Source organism: Tenrec ecaudatus, chromosome 9, assembly GCF_050624435.1.
Source record: "Tenrec ecaudatus isolate mTenEca1 chromosome 9, mTenEca1.hap1, whole genome shotgun sequence".
In the NCBI taxonomy this organism is placed as follows: Eukaryota; Metazoa; Chordata; class Mammalia; order Afrosoricida; family Tenrecidae; genus Tenrec; species Tenrec ecaudatus.
This window is the reverse complement of record NC_134538.1, coordinates 118172567-118196670: the sequence shown is the minus strand read 5'-3', so window position 1 is coordinate 118196670 and position 24104 is coordinate 118172567. Positions and strand designations below refer to the sequence as shown.

The 24104-nt window shown below is 37.9% G+C and overlaps 1 protein-coding gene across 3 annotated transcripts in view; it reads right to left on the bottom strand.

The window, feature by feature from the left end:
- SEMA3C (semaphorin 3C) overlaps positions 1-24104 on the bottom strand; it is a 200543-nt gene that overhangs the window by 69062 nt on the left and 107377 nt on the right. For all 3 annotated transcript variants that reach the window (XM_075558481.1, XM_075558480.1, XM_075558482.1), the window contains 4 exons: positions 20990-21150; positions 19141-19203; positions 9763-9882; positions 4618-4708 (listed from right to left, as the gene is read on the bottom strand). In XM_075558481.1, the coding sequence (XP_075414596.1) occupies positions 4618-4708; positions 9763-9882; positions 19141-19203; positions 20990-21150 (435 nt within the window). The remainder of the gene's footprint in view (positions 1-4617; positions 4709-9762; positions 9883-19140; positions 19204-20989; positions 21151-24104) is intronic.

Below are 24104 nucleotides of genomic sequence, written 5' to 3'. Positions count from 1 at the left end.
ATGGGATACAAAAAATTTTCCTTGGCACAGCTTTCCTGGTCTTAGTCTCACAAAAGCCAGTTTTAAAGTTTCTTAAAATTTCTGTCTAATAAAGCTACATTTCCCTGCATCCTTTGAAAAATGAATCAAGATGACTCCTTTTGGTTGTTACTGTTGTTGATTTTCAAGTTGGTTCTCAAGCCCTGCACTGTTATTAGGTTTGGGCCCATGGCTGTAGTCACTGAGTAGGTCCATCTCATCAAAGGTATTCTTTCATTGACCTTCCTTTAACAACCAGATCCTATCTATCTATCTATCTATCTATCTATCTATCTATCTATCTATCTATCTATCTATCTATCTATCTGTCTGTCTGTCTGTCTGTCTATCTATCTATCCATCCATCCATCCATCCATCCATCCATCCACCCATCCATCCATCCATCCATCCATTCATTTTGGACAAGATGTTCAAAATACAAGAGATGATATCTCACTATCCTCTCTTCCAAGGTACATTCCAAAGTACTTGAGATGAAGTCTCACCATCCTTGCCCCTAGGGAGTATTGTCGCTGTACTTCTAGATAAATCTGCTTGTCTTCTTGGCAGGACAAATGTAGGGACACATGTCTTAGTGAAAGAACGTGACTACAGCCATCCACTGAGTGCAAAAACACATTCAAATCCATTTTGTTAGGAAAAAATATGTCTATGCATGAACTAGAACTCTGTGATATATTTGAAATCCTATGATTTAACAAATGGTTTGAATATAATAGCTTCTTATTATTCACAGCACATTAAATTTTGTCAACATAATATGATGGCTTACAGGAATTAATTATTAAAAGTATACATTTGGATATTTGTGCTAGAAGAGTCTTATTAAGATAAATGAAGTACTACCTTTTCCATTGCAGTTAAACCATAAAAAGTAGAAGTTAGGGACAAGGAGAATGTATTTAAAGCTAATTTAAACTGGCATTACTATGAAAGGAAACATTTGAATTTTTATGTCATATTAAATAGTTAGCTGATTTTCAAGGTCAATATTAATTTTTATTCTAGTAGGAACGCTAATATTTCAACTGGTAAAAAGAAATGTAGCCCTTGAGCATAAAACAGTGGCTAAATATCTATTTTAAAAAGAATCCAATTTCTCAGGCCTGACCCAGAGAAGCACTGGGCAGCTGTGTTTTTCTGATTAATGTTCTAGGATTACTCCCCTGGCTACTTCTAGCTTGTGGTAATCTTGGCAGGACTGGAACATTTTGAAGCACTGTAGGCTCACTTTTTAGTAATAACCAATACCAGTTGGCCCGGGACCGAATGGATAAAGAATGTTTCTAATCTATGCTGACCAGGTCATGAACTGGACTCCTACAGGCGAAAAAGCAGACATGCCTGCAATCATATTCCTGAGCTCACGTTCCCAAGGCACCCAAAGGCCACGGGTAACGATGATAAGGAAATGACAACATTGTGCACGAAGGCAACTTTTTGAGCAATTGACCTCCTTAAAATTCTGTGAATATTTACAAAGCATAAAATGTGTATTTGGCTGTTAAATTGTTATCTCTTTGTGATGAATTATTTCATATGTTTGTTATTCTCTATTATGCACAAAACAGTGGGTTATGAATTCCTGCTATGTAAAGGGCAGATTACCACCATTATCAGTTTTCAGTTCTGTCTCCAGGAGTGAAAAAGAAGCTGACGCTCAGGTGGCAGCGTACGGCAGTACCTACGTCACAGACACTACAAACGCCGCTTGCCTACTCGGTTTGATTTCCTGTCATAAGTCCTCAGTATATCTAATGGCATGTACAAATGTGTCTGTTTCCTTTTATAGTGAATACATTAAATTAATTATGCTTCAGGGGAAGGTTTTCTCTCGTTTTTTATTCCCTTCAGAATTTCTTTCCAGGTGTTTACAAACTTGTTCCTTGTAACTTCAATTTTTAAAATATTGCTTTCCAACTTGACTTCCACTGACCGGAAAACCTTGTGAAGTTTTTGATAAGTCCTTTAAGACATACCACTGGATCCTTAATATGTGTGTGTGTCATTGCATGACTAAAATGCCAAAAGCAAACAAAACTTGCACAGTGGTGCAGATATCAGAGCTTTAGTGTGGATTTTATAAATGTTCTCGTTCTTAGCATCTTTTGGAACTTAAATAGATCCCAAGAGTACTCTATGCAACCTGTGCTATTTAGCACGTTACAAACAAGCAGAGATGATAAAGCCATACTTGGTGAAGCACGTGTGCTGCTGCATAAAGCAGCGCTGGAGATCAGCACAGAGGAACAAGCAACAGGACAGACATTGTGGTCCGAGTAAGTGTATTAATGATTCTGCTCATTTCACTTGCAGCTTTTAAGGAAAGAAAATCCTGATGTTGATCAGAGCAGTGAAAGGTAATAAGGAAAGACCATGCCTGTGGAAATGGAAGCCTCCGCCCTCAATAAATCCGGAAGGCCAATAGAAACACTTCAATTTGCAAGAAAATTTAATTCACTTAAGAATAAAACTAGTAAAGGACATATTACAATTTAAAAAGAGAATTATAATGCGTTCTATAGGCATGTTTTATTTTGAGCAATATTCAGTTAGATCAATCCCCTTTGTTATAGTTAACAGTTCTTTAAAGTTTGTTTTTTGAAATGAGTTTTAGCTTAAAGTGAAAACTTTTTCTATAAACTTAGCTATTATGATACATGTCATACAACTTTAAGGGCAGAAGCAAAAAACTCTTCCTAATAAAGAAAAAACAACCTCTTAGCACTGCTTCTGTTAGGTAGTATTTGGGAAATTATCTGAAAAGGCACACTCTCTGACATGGTTGATTACTTGTAGCTTCCTTCACAGCTTTCTAACATTCTGCCCGATTGCCTTGCTTCTTGCCTGGCTCTGCTCGGAGCAACTGCAGCGGAACCCCAGGACCCAACCGCCGTGCGACTCAACATAGAGGGCTTCCTGCGCGATTTGTCGAGGAAATGTTGACCAGAACTCACACAAAACAACGCATCCGACCTGACGCACGTGACTTTTGTAAACAAAATTAGTTCAGGTTTCGGTCACGAGGTTGTTAGTCGGCGTTGTTTAAACCTTTGGCGGCTGTGTTCCAAGTGTTTTCCTAGAGTTTTCTTAGTTTTTATGGCTTTTTGTACTGTTTTTAGGCTAAAACCATGGGTCCTAAGAAAGAGTTTTTAGAAAAGAATCATGATAGGGAACTGGTTAACCGTGTTATCGGTTTGGTTGATAATTTAGAAAACAGTTAAGGAAATGCCAACAGCTGACAACATTCAACAGATTTTTTTCAAGAGAAAGCCAGAAAGGACCTCGTGAGAAAAGGCAGAGAAGGGGGAGAACTCCCGACCAGCAGCTCCCAGGTGATTTATGGAGGGGGATCCCCTTCCAACAGTGCCTCTCTCCATCCCTCCTCTGCACATCCGCGTCCACAGAGCCACATCCTCATCCGTCTCAAGGTAAGGGCCATACTGTCATTCCTAAAAACTTTTTTCAATGTGTTTCTTATGTAAATTATTATTTAATTCTGAATGTTTTTACTTTAAAATTTCAGTGTAATGTTTTGCATAAAAAAGGCAAGATTAGGGTAAAAACTTGGTGGTTGAGAACGGATTATCCATTTTATTTATATAGGAAAAATTGATTCTGAACTCAAATACATCACATCTCAATGCTACTTCCAGAATGAATTAGTGTCTAGGCCCAGGGTCCTACTATCTATAGAACAACTCTCTGAAATGCAAACCGTACACTCCAGTCAGTTCTGGACACACCTGACTGAATTTATTTCCTAGAAAAGTTTCCCTTTAAATGCTTCTGAACATTTATATTATTACATGTAATAATAATAAATAACACCTAAACAAATGTTCAAAATGAGAATTAGGATAACAATAATTAATTTCCCCCTGTTCCATTGGCAGAAAATATACTTCTTCTGCTGTCTTAGACAGAGGAAAATAGAAAAGTCATCTCTTATCCATTCAACATTCTGAAATCCAAGATTTATCATGAAAGTTAATTTACGAGAACTGAGATTTTTCTGTCTTAGTTTAACTAGAAGAGAATATCTTTGAAGTCAACCGTTGAAAAGTATCTGACACTTGAGATTTAAAGACATTTAACAATAAGGGCTTGCCACTTAAAAAGGATATTTTCAGGACTATCAGACACAATGTGGTATTCCCATTGTCTCTTCTTTAAAGAGAAACTTCTGGATAATCTATGGAGAATAGACTTGGCTGATCATTGCACTGTGCACTTCTATCATTTAGAAGAAATACCATTTGTAATAACTTTGTAGAAGATTGCTAAAACACGAGGAAAAGTTGGTATACGTTATGGTAGTAGAAATTCATGAAAGCGTTAGAAAAGAGTTTGTATATACTCAGACATACTTTTTGGCAATGAGTGACTTTGGAATAACATTTATAGATGGAAAATTAAGACGTGTTTTGCAATTTAATCATAAAATTTCTTTTGACTTCTGTACTCATTTGTATTATTCATGCAACCATCCAAATGGCATATTGGGTCATGAGTTCCATTCTTTGGTTTCTCCATTATTTTGTTTGCCCACCACCATTTCTTGGGTTCCAACTTACTGATCATAACGGACACTGTGTTCACATTGGGGTTGAAAGAGCAACGTCCTTTTCCAGATTCACACTTGGAGTCAATCATAAAAACTTGGTCCTTTAACGTGAATAAAATTGAAAATATAGTAGCAATAAATAACTTAAACAAATGTTTTTAATAAAACAATTCACAATCGAAGACAATATTATCTTACACTTGGCTGCTTATGACCACCAAATTACTGTGCTAAATGTATGTGCACTATAAGAATTAAATGAGCTAAACTCAGCACATCTAGTTCTTAACCCTTTACACTCCCCAAATGGCTGATGCAACATGAAGTTCCAAAATAACTAATATGAAAAATTCACTTGAAATTTGAGAAACAATATTTTTGGCCAAAGAAGAAAACTATTCACAGAGGAGAAATATATACCTGGGTGATAATATCTTCATAAAAATTTTGACACTTTTTAATGAGATGTTATGTCATGATTTAATTTTTTATATGAAGCATCACACACTAATAATTAGTCATTCAGGTAATCATTAATAATTTATTTTTATTTATTTAACAATAAGCTCTACTATATGCCAGACATTGACTAGACACAGCACACTGAGTAAACAAAACAGACGAAATGCTTGCCTTTAGGTAATTTATAATCTAATGCAGGCCACTGAAAGAAAACAGAACAACTAAATAATGTGTAAGGAAAAACATGTATACCGTGAAGTATTTTACAAGTCTATGGGTAAGTGCTTTCTGACTGGCTGCAAAACTAGAAATTGTCAGTTCAAAGCCACCCGGCGACTCCACGCCAAAAAAACCCCTACAGGCCTAGTGAGCTGCTTGATAAAAAGGACAGTCAGGAGCACCTTCCTGTCCTGAGTAGCTCTACTCTGTGTCATCATGATGTAAATGAGCCTCACACTTCCTGTCCTGAGTAGCTCTACTCTGTGTCATCATGATGGAAATGAGCCTCACACTTCCTGTCCTGAGTAGCTCTACTCTGTGTCATCATGATGTAAATGAGCCTCACACTTCCTGTCCTGAGTAGCTCTACTCTGTGTCATCATGATGGAAATGAGCCTCACACTTCCTGTCCTGAGTAGCTCTACTCTGTGTCATCATGATGGAAATGAGCCTCACACTTCCTGTCCTGAGTAGCTCTACTCTGTGTCATCATGATGGAAATGAGCCTCACACTTCCTGTCCTGAGTAGCTCTACTCTGTGTCATCATGATGGAAATGAGCCTCACAGCAGGGGGCTTGTGTGGGTGTGTGGAGTACTTCGGATCAGGCGACAAAGTTTATTGCACAGAGAGGGACTGGAGTCATGGATTCTGTTTGAGGTAGGGTGGTCAGGGTACTTCCCTGAGAGGAGAAATGTATCAATATCAATATTTAGCTATTGCTAATAGAAGATCAGAAAAACAATCAATAAAATGAAAGGATCAAAGTTTGATTAAGAAAGAATGGGCTTTATCTTATGTGTTAGGCAGTTTGGGAAGGCCTATGATCCGGATGTGACTGCTTCTACTTTTATCTGCATGAAGTACATAAATATTTATGAATTGAATCCATAAAGTTTTGAATTACCAAAATGGGAAGTAGGTGGTGAAAAATTAGGGAAGAAGACATAGAGAAATGTCCCATGGTCACAGATGCTAATGAAGATATAAAACATACCTTTCCAAATAGAGTTTAATGTGAGAGTTTAACATTATAGCTTTGTTGTGACCAAGTGGTCTATGAGATGGGGCATAGTGATTCCAGACTTCAATTCAGTCATTAATCTTGGTCTTCAATCCAACACTTTTAGTTAATGGATGGCAACGATGGTCTAGAAAGGCTTATTAAGGACAGGGAATACAATACAAAAGCAGAGAATGTAGCCTACTAGCTTGAGATATTTTGTGGTGCAGTAAAAAGAAAGAAAAAGGGGAACGTTTTTTTAAAATCCTCCCAGAGCCAAGATACTGATGTGAAGGAAGACAATGAGTGGAAGAAGTAAAGTAAGACATTAAAGAAAAGAAGAAAGTGTAGGGGAAAGAATGAAGACATAAAGCAAAGTCAAGGAGTTTCTTGATAGAACACCAAACTTTACTGGGTAGAAAAAATGTATAATTCTTCTGCAAAATAGAGAAGGCATCAAAGAGATGATAAAATATAACAGGCAACTTTTTGTTTCAAAAAGTACAGGGAGAAATTGGATGCGCCTGCTACTCTGTGTCGCTTGGAATATTTCTTGAACAGTCATGTTAAGGTGTAGTTCTCGATGAGTGGTAGACTTGAAGACTTCATGAAATTGAATTATTGGAACAAATATTACATAGATATCTACTAAAATTAACCAAATATGAGATACAGGCAATGATTTGCAGAAAATTGACTAAATTGCTGGGAGGTTTTCAAGAGTAGGAGGCAAGAGATGTAAATGCAGCTCTCTGCTAGATAGAGCAATAACTGTGATGGGTGAGTACGGGGTTCACTTTCAACTTAATCAGGTGGAGGAGGAAGAGAGGGACTATACCTAGGAATATATGCAGATTAAACATAGGATCTTTGCAGTGGTATTTAACTTTCGCTTCATATGTATCCATGGGTGTTGAATAGCAGTACAGGGAGCAAAGTCATGATAAATGTTTTTAACATAGCTATTTTTGGTCTTTTTTGCATATATTAATTTGAAGTCATGATTTCATTGTTATTACTTTACTCATTTTCCTAAGAACCAAAGACAAACAGTGTATACTGAAGAGAGGTGTGGCTTAGACTTTTTGTGGCAAATAAATTTTTTGGTTGGTTACTATTGAAAACATCTATAAATATTTTATTTTCCCAAAATAACATAATAGTCATTGGGTATAATAAAGGTGTGTGATATTCTGAAAATAAACTGAAATCATAAACTGTGTTCCAAGATCAAATGAATCCCAGTGAAGACAGGTAAATTAAAAGTGTAAAATAGAAATAAATCATTAGTGAGCATTCTAACTTAACCTGGTTACCTTTCTAATTGACTTCAAATAGATTTAAAGAATGCTCTGTTATCTGATGTTATAGAGCAGTAAGTACTGCCCAAGTCATTACAAAGGGCAATGCTACCAATGAAGAAGAATGATCTCCAACGACATTTGTCTGCCTCAAAACATAGTCATTTTATGCATGTACACATTCTGTAGAGGAAAATAAATGCTTATCTACACATCAATGAACCAAAGTGAACCCCAAGCCCCCGAACCAGGGCTGGAGTCTACTCAGATGCATACGGTCCCTATAGGTCACAGTATGTCACCAGGCAGCCTCTTGCACACAGTAGTTGCAGATAAACTATACTTACCTGACAGCTATGTACTGCAGCTTTATAACACTGATATTATGATGAGACTTTTGGACTATGTGTAAAATATATAAAGTTTACAAAATAAAACCCCTTTTTATTTCAAAACTGGCTTTTCATTTGTTCACATCTTACTTAAATCAATTATACCACTCAATGGAAATGCTTCCCCTTTGAAGTAAGACCAAAGTATTTAATATTTAGTAAAGCAATTTAAAAATGCATTCCATGCTGGCATTACAAAGGAGATGATGTTTGTGGACAGGTTTTCCAATTAGAGCTTGATGTGTATAGTGGGTAATTTTGTGCATGGGAAATGATGTTTTTGAAAACTGCACTCTGAAATGTCTCTGCTATTGTTGGCTGGCATGGTGACTGCCCAGCCTTCAGTGGAGTGTCTAACAGATTGCAGACATCTGAGGCGGTAGTTTATTTAATCAATTGATCACAGGCATGTGGTTCTAATGACAAGCTCCGTGCAGTCAACTATGTTCTTGCCCAAAGCCTAGCTGTACTTTCTCTTTAAGAGCTTTAACAGTTCATAGCATCTTGAACCATATTTGGAAATGATTCATTTTGGGGTCAAATTATTGTCCCAGTTGTTTTTAAAACCTTTTAATTCACTGAAAGTTATCTATGTTTAAATTTTATGTATTAAATAAATAAACTTAATAACAAGAAGATTGAAAAACTTATTTTAATTCGAAAGTAGATTTATGCTTGTTAGAAGGAAAGTAAACTACATTGGGTATACTTGATCCTTTCTACAGTTATATTACTTAAAATTGAATTTGGACATTCTTTAAGAACTGAGCTTTCTAGAATTTAGTTATATATGAAACCAAATTAAGAGATTTTGAAAAAAATCAGTTGAAAAATAATTATATTAAGTAAAACAATGCGTTTGTCTAAAAGAATGTGGAAAACCCCTTTTGGTCTAATTCCTTTTCTTAGAATACAACCCTTACTCACTACTGTGAGTCGATGGGGACGCGTAGTAGCCCTACAGGACAGGGTAGAACTGCCTCTGTGTTTCCCCAACTGTAACTGTTTCCAGAAGGAGAAAGACCAGTCTTTCTCCCATGGTGTGGCTTGTGGTTGTGAACTGCCAACCTTGAGGATAGCAGCACAACCTGTAACCACTGGGCCACATACTACAGGTAGGGTTCAACTACCCATATATTGGACAACATACGAACTATATGTTTGATGGGAAAACCTATCTTGTGATAGAGTAGAACTGTCCCAGAGGTATCTAAAGCTGTCGTCTTCACAGAAGCAAACTGCTGTGTCCTCCTCTTGCTACTTGGAGACCTTGTCTTTAGCCCATGCTTTGATTCACAGTACCCATGTCCTTTTATCTAATGTATGAAGCAGACTTAACCTGGCTTGATACAATCTGATGCTAATCTTAAATGAAAGTACAATTTATTAATTATGTCACACTTCCTTTCAGTACAAGCATCTGGCCTCATCCACTGTGTACTTCATCATGTTAAATTGCTTGTAAGGAGTCCCCAAATTTGATAAAATAATTAATTGAAAAGATTATAGGCAGCAAATATATACAAAAATAATTTTTTGTACAGTCAAGAAAATTCTATCAATGTTCCTTTTTTTGTTAAGTCTTTATACAGAAATCTCTCTTCTTTTTCAATTGCTTTATCAGCAGCTATATTTTAGTAACTTGATTAGAATGATATGCAGCACAATTGTGCTGGAAGGGCTTGAACACATTTTTATGGTTATTGATTACATTTCTAAGTTTTTACTCCAAAACAAAGAGTTTTGGAAAATACTTGGTTGTAACTCAGAATTACCTACCTCTGATCTCCTTCCTCTGTTGACGTAAGTGCAGACTGGACTGAAAGCACCACTCCCACAAACATACAGATGGGTGCGGTTGAATGCCTGGATTACTCGGACGAAGTTCCCACAGCCATGCTGCGAGAGTGGAAAATAATCAGTTAGTACCTCGTTGACGTCTGTGGCTCTTTCGGTGATAAGCAGGTCCAGTGTTTGAGGATAAGCAATTCTAAGATTACATAATATATAGATGCATAAATCTGTATCTTTGAGAAATTATGGGTATGCCGTATAATTCAACAATATGCATCTAATTTATGGAAGTATTTCATTAAAGATTAAGAATTGTTGCCACTGAAGAAAACAAATGACATCAGCAATAGTCATAGTATTTCATAGAAACCAGCACTTAACAATTACCATATATACTCGTGTATACGCCGAGTTTTTCAGCACATTTAAAATGCAGTTTTTATGGTAAAATTAGGTGCTTCTGCTGATATTCAATTCGGCTTACTCCTGTATATACTTGGTATCTGCTACCAGTGTTGCCCAAAGTGGAGATAAGATCCTCTAGGGGGCGCTGGAACTGTCCATGGGGACTGCAAAAGGCACGCTCCACACTTTAGCCTGGATTTTGGGCTATCTAGTACAAAGTTGTTCATTGATGTTGACTTTTCTTTCTCTATATTTCTTAGAAGAGGTCAGCGAGTAAGTTTGGGGACCTATGGTTGGGCATTCTGATGAATAAAAGGGGCAACGATCTCTACTTCTGTGTAGTTTAATTCATCAGTTTTCCTCTATGTTCTAAATGCACTACCATGTCGTCCATTCTGACTCACAGACCCCTGTGAGGCAGGGTAGACCTGCCCAGTAGGTCTCTGAGGTCTCATCCTTCTCATGGGAGTGACTGCTGGTTCTGCAGCGCCGGTCTGTGGGTAGCGGTCCTAGGCGCAGCCCACTACACCACCACACCACCCTCGTTTGGCTAATTCTGCTCAGATCTACAGTGGATCTCAGCTTTTACTTGAATGATACATTGCTATGTGTTCATCTTTCTTCTACAACTTTTTGTTGTTAAGAATATGTTTGGGGAATAATAAGAGAACATAGTTTGATTTCAAACAGGATTGTATTATTTGATTTCAAAAGGGAGGCAATGAATAAATGATAGGTCTCTATTGGTTTTCAATTTTATATACTACAGAAATGTTTGGTTCTGAAATTTGGAAAGTTATTCTTTATTGGAAAAAGTTAAAACTGATAAATATAGCATATAATTTTACAATATAATTTTCCTATTTTTCATCAAACATATATATATGTTCAATAATGCATATGTGATGTTTAATATGTATTATACACACATATATATTCACAATATAAATGGATTCTGAATGAATTTGTGATTATATAACATGTCTATTACTAGTAGTTAAAAACATAGAAAATACTATTGGCCTTTACAGTTGGCAAATAACCCAAACTTAAACAAAATGCTAACATGGTTGCTTTTCGTGTCATGATATAACCCATTACCTTCCTGTTCTTCATTTTCTATCCTCTGCCCTACCCTCCCGAAGCCTGCTTCATACTTAACTCCCTCCCAGACCAACTAAAGGACAGGATGTCATTTATTCACTTAATTAAACATAAAAGTATTATGAGTACAAATGGATATAAATTAATCATTTTTACTTTGAACTTGAATATTGTTTCTTTCATTCTCTCACATTTAATATATTTTATTTTTAAAATTACATTAAAAATAAATCCTTTAAGAATATATGTCAAAAATATAACAGTGACTCTCTCCTGTGTATATATGTGTGTTTCTTTCACTTCTAGATACCATGCATTTTTCAAAGTACACATTTATAATTTTAACTGAAGCAAAACAAAGCAAACTTCGTTAAATAGAAATTAAATTTAATTTAAATCTAGTGTTATATTATATTTTCTCATGATTATTTCTTTTACTTCATTCTACACTGCCAGAAAGTGTGCTTTATTTTCATCAACAGCAATTCTGTGCAACTGTTTCCATTATGTCTTTCTTATGAAATGATCAATCATATGTTTGCTGTCAAAATAATCAACTCTCAAAAGTAATCAACTCTCACAGACCAGACTATGCAAGTCAATTTTATCTTAAAACAGTAAGGATTTTTGCTATATGTATACTTTCATGTATTGTATCCTGACACCTTTTTACACAGGTATCAGAAAATGATTACAACATAAAGGTGATAACTTGCTTCTCTGGAGGTAGGAAAAAGTAGATGGAGTCTGGTGTTTATATCATATGTCTAGGTTGGGGGACCTGGTGGTGTAGTGGTAACATGTTGGGCTGTGTGCTCAAGGTCATTAGTTCGAAACCACCAACACTCTGCAAGAAGCATTAGGCTTTCCTGCTCTCAGGAAAGAGTTAGTTTCAGAAACTTGTAGGGGTACTTCTACTCTGTCCTATAGGGTTGCTATGAGTCAGAATTGACTCAATGGCAGTGAGTTAGTGAGTTGTGAGTGGTAAGATATATATGATTATTTATTCACATTCAAGTTTAGACATTGTGGAGGTATATTTATAATTTCTTTAGGGCATTAATTCAGTTCAATTCTGTTAGTGGGTCATGTCTGTTTTATCTTGCGTTAAGTAGAACAAGTTAAATTAATTTCATGAAATTCTAGTCCTATAAATTTAGTAAGAAGAAAGAAGTTATTGGTATCCCTTTTATATTCTCAATAACATTCTACTTGCCTCATCTGTATCCTTAGAGCTATAACTACACTTACCCATCCACATCCAATACAGAGATAGACTTAGTGTGGCTAAGATTCATTGACAGAGACACAGAATGGTGCGAAAGCCAAGAAAAACCATGTTACATATTTTATTTACTTTTATTTACTACTTTTTATTTCACAGTACTACTTTTATTATACAGTTACTACTTTTATTTCACAGTAGACTCTAATTTCAGCTTTAAGCTCAAATTCATTGAGGACCTAATATATGCTACTTTGATATATTCACATGCAACAAGAAAAACAAAAAATTCCAACCTCTTTATCTAATTAAGCTTCGAACCATTTGGGTTGTTAATTTTCCCAGGGTCGTTAAGCTAGAAACTCATAAATCATGCTTTGAACCACAAGTCTGTCTAAAATTGACTCTTACATTTTACAAGGACGCCGATGTCATTGCAGAGTTATAGAAAATTTTACAACTCTCAGTTCTTCAATGTCAAGGGTTCTTAATCCTAGAAGCAATGCTTTCATTCAATCCTTAATGCTCTATTTTATTCAAGAAGAAACGGAGTCCCAGAGAAACTTAAAAGAAAAGGTGTTTTAGATTTAATTAGTAACTGAGCTGAGCCTTACACCATGGCTAGCTTTTCTACAGGAATTGAGACTCCCCCTCACACTGTCTGATCTCAGAGCCCACCAGAAGACGAAAGAGCATACAAGTCGGTTGAATTCATTATTTGAAAAGACTGTCTAGCTTCTTTCCAGATCCAAGGACCCTGTCTTAACTTTTTGTCCACATCATTTTTGAACCGGACCATCACAATTGCATCAATTCCATAGAGCAAATACTTACTGCACGGCCACCCCAGGAAGGGCACCGGGCAGGGTGCTAGAAACACTGCCCTGAGGAGACCCGAATGCGGCTTCTGAAGAGGAAGAACCTGCTATGTTGAATGATCTCACTTGTTGCCACAGAGTCAACACCGACACAGGGAAACCCTGTGGGTTTCTAACCCTAACTGTTTGTGGGAGTAGAAAGCCCAGTCTCTCTCCTGGGGAGATGCTGGTGGTTTCAAACTGCTGACCATGTGAATCACACTCCAACGCATAACCACTCCATCAGGAGGTTCCTATGTTGAGCTATAGTAGGTGGGTTTTTTTAGGGTTATTTTTAAAATAAAGTAGCATATAAGGAAAGAAGAGCTATTAAATAATGTTGAATTGTGTGTAAAGGTTTGAAAGAAGGTACAAGTAGAACTACTGTAGAATAAATGAAGACTTCTCCTAGAGAAAGGAAAAACAAAGGAAAGAACGTCCCAGCAGAAGACCTCATGGAGCAGCACAGGGGCAGGAGAGCAGGGTCACCTAAGGAAGGGTGCCTGGCATGGAGAGAGGACAGTGGAGACAGGAGGTCAGAGAGGCGTGTAAAAGCAGTCTCTCTTCTCTTCATGCAGATGGACAGTAGGGAGTAGATTTGAGCATGCTCAATGCTGAGCCAGATTACCTGGACCTAGTCCCTATGCCCACCTTTACTGGCTGTTTCATGCGAAGACGGTTCCTAGCCTGGCAGCTCAATGGCCATGATAATACTGACTGTGAGTGTACACAACTGGGCACCAGCGATAGTGACACTGCATAGTGTTCCCCGTCAGGGAAGTGAGCTTCACATTAAAAAAAGCAATGAAACTCTGAGGTAATTGCTAGCGTGTGTTAGTGAGCATTCTCCGGTGGGAAGGGGGATTCTCCAGAGAAGAGACACCTGCCGCGGTACCTAAAAGGATACATACTTATTTCCCAGGCTAAAAAGGTAATAACAACTGAAAGAGAAGAGAATTATGTGTATTATGTACGAAAGTCTGGAGGAAGAAAAGTAGAAGGCTTATTTGAATTCAAATATCATTGAAATGGAATAACGTCAGCTATATATTCTCACAGCTTTTTCATGTCCAAATATCACTCAGAGATACCTTTAAAGTCTGCCAAGTGTGACACAGAAGGAAATGGGTGCTTCAGAACTCTGGACCAAGATGTTTTGGTCTCAGTTGGTCAAGTTTTTAGTTCCAAGTAACATTGTTCGGTCCTGGGAAATAACAGTCACGTTAATACTTGCAAATGCCTGCTCGGTCTGTGCAATGAAAGAGTTTGAGAATTTCACCTTACGTCATAAATTGGAGACATTTACACAGTTAGTGTCTACTAGTCAGCATGTAGAAAAATAGGCCACTTTAGCTTTGGGTACGCATGGTACTTATATAATCATTTGTCAATTTGAGGATTAAGAATGTAGGGGTGGAGTTTGTCCGTCAGTCAGATCATAGCCAATGAGGCCTTTGTGTAGGCACGGCCTTCTCCTGAGAATTCTGGGAAATCTGGTATTTCCTCCTCGGAGGCAGGAGAGAGTCTCTCACTCCTTCACTCCCTGGGAGACATTGCAGCTGACAAGACACATGAACTACTCTAGTGCCCTGAGCCAGACAAGCCACATGGATGCAACCAGACCTCTGAAGCCAAAGAAGCTAGAGAGAGACCCCTGCCAGCGCTGAGATGCTAACACCACTGGACCCGAAGACTTTCTACCAACTGGCTTGTGATCGTCCTGTATTTGGCTTCATTGCATGTGTTTTATGAGTCTGAAGAGGACTTTATAGATTGGTACTGGATATATGGGCTAATATCAGACTTATGGCCTTGGGCTGAACTGGGTTGGGAAGTTTTCTTAATGTACAATTGATCTTGGATATAAACCTCTTCTTTATACACATAGGTATGTGTCTATGAATTTGTTTCTCTAGTCTACCCACATGAACACAGTATGTTACCCTCACTCCTCGTGGTTCTTTTTTTGTGGTACAAGCGCGAACGGTGACCATAGAGCCCACCTTGTAGCGTTATCATGAGGAATGAAACAGTGAACGTAATCCAGTTTCTTTCACTGCAGCCAGGCCAGTTCCAATACCTTGCCTGTTCCATTAACTGTTGGTTGCTACTAATTGATAATAGTCACAGATGTGACTTTTATAATTATATTTATATAATTAAATATATTTAATATATAGTATTAAAACTAACTTGTAGATTCTGCAACAAAGTCATTGGCACAAATTAAAATGCTTAATTGCTATTTTTATCACAAAGATAATAAATCATGTGATAGCATTTATTGCAACCAAATTAAGAGATTCTTAAATTGTGGGTTTTGTTGAGAATTTAAATAAATATATGTGGTTATGGATTGAATTATGCTGCTTAAACAATGTAGTGTAAATCCTAAGCCATATACTAGTGGCAGTTATAATATTTGGGAATAGAGTTTTCTTGATTATGTTAATGAAGTCATCTCAGTGCAATTCTCTCTTAAGCTGTGATAGTTAGGTTTATTATGCCGACTAGGCCGATAGGAACAAGTGGGTAGAGTTTAATCAGGTCTCAGCTTGACTAGAGGGCAGCAGGATAAATGGATTTCCAAGGCTCACCCTCTTCTCTCTTGCTTCCTGGGGATCAGACCTGCAGGCTGTTGCTTGAGGTAGCTCTTTGCATCAACGGTGTGCTGCACTGTCTGTGGGCAAAGCTAAACCCATGGATCCTGTTGCTAGAGCTTGATGCTCCTTCGAAACCTTCTTAGCCACACTGCTGGCATGTACATCTCTTGAGCTTCAGGCTTGAGCTTGGGGCTGGCGGATACTGTCACTGTGCATCACTTGACTTCAGGATCCCACTGAGGCCTGCTTCACTCAGCTCCCATGCTACTGACTGTTACTGACCCACCCTGCTGTCTGCTGCCTGTGGGCAGACTCTGTCTTACCTGAGGAAAGCCACTCTGTCTGCTTCCTTGACCTTGGATGCCAGTCTGTGTCAGTTGAAGGACTTTCTATATGTTTCATGAAATGGAGTGGAACTGAGCCCTCTGTACTGCTGTGTGGACTAATTAGCTATCATATTCCTTCTTGCTGTATTATCTATCTATCTATCTATCTATCTATCTATAAAATCATAAGTGTCCTGGTTTTGTTTCTCTAGAGAACCCTGCCTAACACATAAGCCAATTACCTCTGAGATATACAATGAAGTGGTTAGGCAGAGTAAAGCAGGCAGAGAAGCAGAAGCTAGATACGGGTCTGCATGAAGATCATCCAAGAACTGAGCTACAGAGATAAAAAGGGACAAGACCCTTCTCTAGAGACCACAGGGAGAGAAAACCTCTATGTTAGAACTGGTACCTGCACACTGGCTTCTAGCCTCCTGAGAATAAATGTCTGCTTCTTGAAGGCGCCCACCGTGGGAGTTGTGAGACAGTGACACTAGATAACTAACATAGTTGCCATGCAGAAATACTGAAGACGTATTTTGCATCATTTTTCTATCCTTGGCCTTTTTTCTTGGCAACAGATAAGAGAGTTCTTACTATGCAAATCTCTCATATTTTAAAATAGGAATGGATTTCTGACTCATTCTTCTCTTAAACAGGAGAACCTGTATTTGAAAGATTCCACTCTGTTGTGATTTCCTAGGAGATACCCCTGTTAGGTGGACAAAGAAGCCTCTCCAGATCCGATGTAATAATACCTGGAACGGAGCTCACTCAGTTATTGCTCTTCTGTACAGTAATTGGCAGATACGGAAGATATCTATGAATAATACTGGGAAACATCAGTGCTCCAGGCAAATGTAAGCCTGCGCTCCATATCCGGACTCATCGTTACCATAATGTAAAGACAGAGAGTTTATAGTGTGCCAAAGGGAATAGGAAGTCAAATCACTTGGCTAAGAGTCTCAAGAAAGTCGAAGCAATTTTTGGAAAGAGAATGTGGCAAAGTATTTAGAACCTACACATTGCCCCTGTAGCCCTTTCTATGGATATGAAATGCAAATCTTTTTGGATAAGGGACAATCAAATCAGTGATTATAGCCAAAAGTCAAAGCATAAGCTGACAGACATCAATGGGGAAAATCTACATTCAAGAATGAAATAGTTCAATTCAGGCACAATTACTGAAATAATAGCTTCAGTGGAGAAAGCGTCTTCTCTGCTACATTATACTTCCTCCTTCTCTTGGTTCCCTAGAAGACAATTGTAATGAACAATTTGGAATGCTTCCTCCTCATTTTTAGGTATTTCTTCCTCCAAATTACTGTCTAACACGTCCCGTCAATGTCAAGTACGCCCCCTCAACATTCTTCTCCCTACTTTTTAAGACTCATGCTCTAATGTGGATAATAATAAAATTGGAAAAGGGATCATCAGGGCTGATTGGGTCAGTGCTGATGTTTCTTTTGCCACAATGTTCCCCAGTGAGACCAGAAGAAGAAATTGACCATTGCCTTCCATGACCCAACCATGACCTAGACTTTGTCACAAACCTTACACCTGGGATCGTTCAGATGCAAAGGAATTCAAAGCTTAGTCTCCATCTTTTCCCTTTCCCGAAGCATTCGTGGTTTATTAGTTGAGCTAACCTGATGGATCTGCAGACTCGCTGCTGAGGCTCCGTGTATCGCCTGCGCTCCTGAAACCAGAGCGGCTAGCCATTCGTGCACACTGGTCAGCACTTGTCTATCAATGGGGGTTAGAACGCTACGACGGCCACATTCAGCATGTGTGTGCACATGTGTGTGTATGTGTCTACATGTTTGCTAGTTTTGCTATTCAGTCCATGCATCTCAATCTCATTCCTGAGAGTCCATTTATTTCCTACTCATTTGATTAAAGCCCATCCTCCAAGAAAATGAAGTTCGTGAGAGTCACAAATATCTATTTTGAGGCAAATTAAAGCTTGGGTTCCTAGCACTGTGCCAGACACGTAATCAGTACCCGATAAATATTTGTGAATGAATGAATGAATAAATGAATGAATGAATAATGAAATCTCTTTCCTAAATTATTTGAGAAATAGAATACTTTATACTTTGTTCTGTTCCATTATTTTTCATACAACAAAAATAGAAGTGTGACATGACACAGATCTTGTATTATAACAGGAAATTACATGTGAGTGTTAAAGACATGTTTCGTGTATATCTTTTACAATATTCCAGAACAACGTAAGGCGTCGATTTTATCAACTCATTCATAGAAGTCAATCTTGGTTTCTTTCTTGACTCTTGATATTAAATCCCACCTAAAGGAATACAGTTTGTAAAAGTGTCGTACACTGGATATTTCTGGATATTGAGATCTGGCTGTCTTGTTGTTTTCATGGTGATTTTAAATTAACAACGGGCGAGTCCTGCCTCTGGAATGTGCCGACTAACCACGGCTGCTTTGCAGAGAATCTTCCTTTGGAGAAGACACATGATATCTGGGAGCTGCCCCAGACATTTGCATTGTCATAATTTCAGAAGCCTGCTGAGAATTCTGCAGGTTGGATCCACTTGGAATGGGGGTTATTACTGAAATCCATCATGAAAAGTGTCAGTATGTAATCATGAAAGGGAAGCAGGACATTTTTTTCCCTGGTCAGGAATTCCAATGTTGGAGAGGCTGCGAGAGTTCCAAGCTCCTTGTATTTACATTTTTTACCATGTGTCCAGAGGAGGGCTGAAAGCGTCACCCCCTTTGTCTCACTCTGGACTGCACTCAAGATTCACTGACTCCAAGACTGAAAAGTAAAGCCCCCCGCCCCCCACAGGCCCATGCCTTTAACTACTCACAGTGGGGTCTTTGCCAGCCAGAGCACACTCTTCGACTTTGATTGCAGACGCCGGCCAGAAAACCTGCTCCGAACGGAAAATGAAGGGTGTGTAATCAATCACACTCGGCTATATGACAGCTCAATGCTTTTCATTTACTGCTAATAGATTTCTTTTAAGGTCTATCTATACCTAAGTTTAAAAATTAGTCTTATTTAGTCTCATGAACTCAAATCAATCAATAAAGATGTTATTTTGTGTTAATAATAACTATTTTAACTCTCCATAAATTTTGTCTGTAACACATCTTTCAGTAATGTGGCAGATTCACTACTATATAATATGAAAATAACGTCATCTTTACTATAAATGTACACTAGGTAGTCTAGTGCATATTGAACACCTTTTGAGTGACAGGATATGTTATTTTAATTGCTGGTGTCACAAGGAATTTACATTTATATTGTTATCTCAGTTTACATTATTTTTGCTAAGCCACACAGCCAGAATACTAAAATTTGCTTCAAAGGGATCCCTAGAGAGTTCTAGCTAAAAGAACCTGTATTGTAACCAAGGGGATTCCTCTAGGAAAGAGTATGTGCCTTCTAAGCCACGGTGCCAGTTCTGGCAAGAATGAGTGCTGTTGTTGTTGTAGCTGTTTTGTTGTTTGTTGTTCAACTGCCCTGTGAGAAAACAGTAAATGTAAAAGCTTTGCTGTTGAAATGAATGAAAATTAATTTTTTTCCTTTTTAACTCCAATCATACTCACTGTGCTTTCTTGTTGTGCAACAGAATCAACATTCATTTTGCTTCCTGGTGTAATAGAACAATGAATATAAGTCACACCTTTTAAAGTAATAGTGGCCTGTAAGTAACAACTGGCATCCTGTCAAGCCTTCCTTTTATCTGCTCGTGTTTGCATGCTACACTCATGTTCCTGGCTTTCCCTTTCTATAGACATACCTGAAGTCCCTGCAGAATACACATGGTCAACAAGCTTGGTAGCTAATTAAAAGTATGGCGAGTCAAGTGCACCCAGAGGTGCCTTGAAAAAGACTCCTAGCAAGGTAGCTTAGAAAACAACGTACCTTTGCAAAACCCTGAGGAGTATGATTCCAATCTGACAAAAGTGAGCAGCCAGGAGAAGGGATTGACTCAGTCATAATGTGGTTAATTTAGTTTGGTTTTTAATAAAACACACACACATACACACACACCACATGGCACAAACGGTCAGTATGCTTGCAGCTAACTGGAAGTGTGGAGATTTGAGTTCCCCTAGATGTACTTTGAAAAAGGCCTGTTAGTGTACTTTAGAAGAAGCAACCAGTGAAAGCACTCCACGGAGCAGTGTTCTACTCTGCCACATACAGATAGATGCCATGAGTTGGAATTGATATTTGTTTTGGTTTCCACACAGATACGGGGGAGGGGGGAGCAGGATCCAGGAGTTACAGAGTTAGCATGCTTGACTGCCAAGTGAAAGGCCGGAGCTTGAATCTGCCCTGGAGACAGGCCTGATGAGCTACTTCTGAAAACCGAACGGAGCAGCGCTCTCCTCCGACACCTGTGTGATGGCTGCAGACTGGGCTGGACAGCAGCTAGTGACTGCAAGCGCACAGGCAGTGTTTTCTCACTGAGCTGGAAGTTTGGGATTGCTAGAAACCATGACACTACACAGGGACAACAGGGCTGCTTATATTTCCAGTCCTTGAAATGAGTACGTACTTCCGACTGTTTATTGACATATGACAAGTAGTCCTTATTGCTGGCCTTATAAAAATCTAATGTTTTTCTTTTTAATTGAAATGTTTAAAGATAAAAGACATCTACAAGATCAACAGTGCACTCATAAAAATGATAAACTTACACTCAAAGGCTCTTGACTTATATTGTTAATATTCAAAGAAAGAATGTGATCTTTGCTGCCCACATATATACGGTCCTGATCTTCGTCCATTAATAATATCCTGTAGTCTAAAGGATGGTGGGACAGACTGAAATATTCCGAGGTCTTTGTTTCCCGCAGTTCTGAAATAGTGAAAGCACAAATAAGAACAGAGCATTATTCTCAATAGAAAATTTCAAAGAATATTTATTTTTCAAAAGCAAGACTATACTCTCCACCCAATAACAAATTAATTTAAAATTATGTTAGTGTCACTGTTAGTTCATTACCTGTAACATTGAGATTAAATAAATCAGTAAATACAATGTTAAAATTAAGGTTATATGACTGTGAAATCACTCATAGTTGCAAAAAATTTCAACTCTTTTATTACTGCATACCATCTGCTCATATATTAATTAAAAAGTAACCAAAAGAAGACAATGAAGAGTTTCCAGCAAAGTGATGGCGATGTGTACCTCTCTTTCTAGCCTCAGTCAGCTCCAGTTCACATTGCTGCTGTGTACAGCAAGACACCCGCTCTGTACGTTCTCCATCATCACTGCTTTGTCTGAACCCATTATCACTGGTCCCTGTGTCAGTCCATCTCCTGAGAACACTCCTCTTTCATACTGACCTTCGATTTAAGTTTTATTCTTGACACTCTGCAAATTCATCACTTTAAGTCAATTAATTCAGGACTATTTTCTATTCGAATTATTGACTTTATTCAAAAACATCTTTCTAACAAGTATATTCTTCTATAGATTATTTCAAAACCAATCACCTTGTGACATCAAGTTTCATTCAGAAGGCATTTAATTTAGATGGCAATTTATCTGCCTATATCAAAGGAAAAACAAACAGAACGCTCAAATTTTCAGTACCTCAGTGTTCAATGACTTATTTTTATTAATTTCCTTTATATTCAACGTGTTGTTAGGTAGCTGACCTTTTGCAAACAATGAATATCATAATGATCTAAAAGATTGATGACTATCATGATAGATACCATTTTTCCTCCAAACTAAAATGCTCCTTCTTCACAGAATTTAAGACTGCTAGTCAAATGGCTCCAAATTTTTATTTGCTTCTAATTATGATCCTAAGAGAATGCCAAGCTATGAAATAATTTGTTTTCTGCGATTATTACTTCTGTGCTGAATCATTAAAAACTTTAAAAGTATTCGATTATAATTGTTCCTATGAATTCTGGCATGGCTGAAGTGTGACTAATTCAAAGTTGAACATTTATAAAATAGTTTACAGGAAGCCATGAACAATATTCTGTGAAAACTTGGGTCATAGCTATGTATCACAATTTTGATTTTTCTTTTTTTCTTGGGAATACCATTTCAAGACACCTGCCAGAGAGTCCACTTCATGGCACGCGGAAGATGCCTAAATGAAAACAGCCGAGGGTGGATGAAGTGAGGGTCTGGTGTCCCACGTCTTGTGACATTGAACAAGATAGTTAAACTCACTATGCATTTATGAAATAAACAAAAACTTTGTACTGAATCTGTCCGTGGAACTACTTGTCACCTTACATGTAATAATTTGTTTGGAAAGCCTGGCAGAAAACCTCAACTGGTTTAAATTATTATCATTATCATTAGTGTTAGCATTGTTTAAGCTGATCACTAACAAGAGAGACATACGGGTATAGACAAAGTAGAAAATTTTTTTCTGTTTCTTGTTGTTTGTTGTAAATGCAAGGCACGGGATCTATGAATGCGCCTTATAGAGTAGGTAAGGCGCCCTGGTAGATTAGTGGGTTATGTGTTGAGCTGCTAAGCACAAGGTCAGGAGTCGGAAAACACCAGACAGAGAGATGAGATGTTCTACACCCGTAAAGATTTACAGGCTTGGCAAACACACGGGGCAGTTCTACCCTCCTCTGTATGATTGCTATCTGTTAGAATTGCAGTTGTTGCAATGATAAGCACAAGGGCAGTGGTTCAAGCCCACTCATTGGGAGAAAGAGAAGCCTCTATGCTCTAATGAAGATTACAGCTTTGGAATCCCAAGGGAGTGGTTCCCCTTTGTCCTATACATTTCCACTATACATTGGCAATCTCACAATGGCAATGGGTGTGGCTTGGTTTTGGGTGTAGAGCTATAAAATTACTACTGCCTTATCTTAAATAAAAACAAAGTCCTTAATGGAGTTTCCTGTGGAAGGGAGCACGCTGGTGGCCTCTTGGTTACACATTGGATTGCTAACTGCAAGATCAGCAGGTCAAAACCACCAGTTGTTCCCCAGGAGAAAGATGACTTTGACATCTGCAAAGAATTGCAGTCTGAGAGACCCATGGGGATGCGTTGATTCTGTTTTACAGCATTGTTATGTATGAGTCAGGACTGAGGGCAGTGAGTTTTTGTTTTGTTTTAATTTAATATGGAAGAAATCATTTCAGAGTTAGATAAAACAATGCTTTTGACGAAGCCTGAGAAGTAAATTCGTGAGAGTAGAGACCCTGAACTGATCCTCAAGGATCTTTTATTACTGTTTCTCTTATATGAGATTAAGAAAAATAAACAAGTCCTTTATATTGTAGTATCTTGAGTCAAAGTTGTTGCTTATTGTTGTAGAAATATACACTGAAGGACAGACCTTAATCTAACGCAGGTCCTGCTTCTTATCTTTCTAACAGATTCTGTTTGGTTATAGTCTTTCTTTCTTTTTTGGTACTCTTTTTCCCTAATCCATATTGAAATGAAACTCAAAGTATGGTCTTCTCGGAGTACATCATTTCCATAGAAATGTGCTTCCAGGTAACAAGAGCAACCCTCTTGGTTACCTGTTTCTTTAGAAAGTGATTGATTTCTTGCACTCATTCAAATGCTGAAGGAGCAGTGACTACATCAATTTAAGATCTCTCTGGTCCAATGATTTTATTGTTTCTTTGAGCCATGAAGCTATCTTCAAATTTAATTACCTGTAGCTCATTGACAGCTGACAGCTGGTAACCAAGACAGATTTACCTCGGAAGTGCCCTTATTATGAGAGAAGCGCAGACTATTTTGTTTAAAAGCTATTTAAATGGCTGCCGGTGGGCATAATTGAAACTTGGGGCTTGGAGAAGGGCGACAA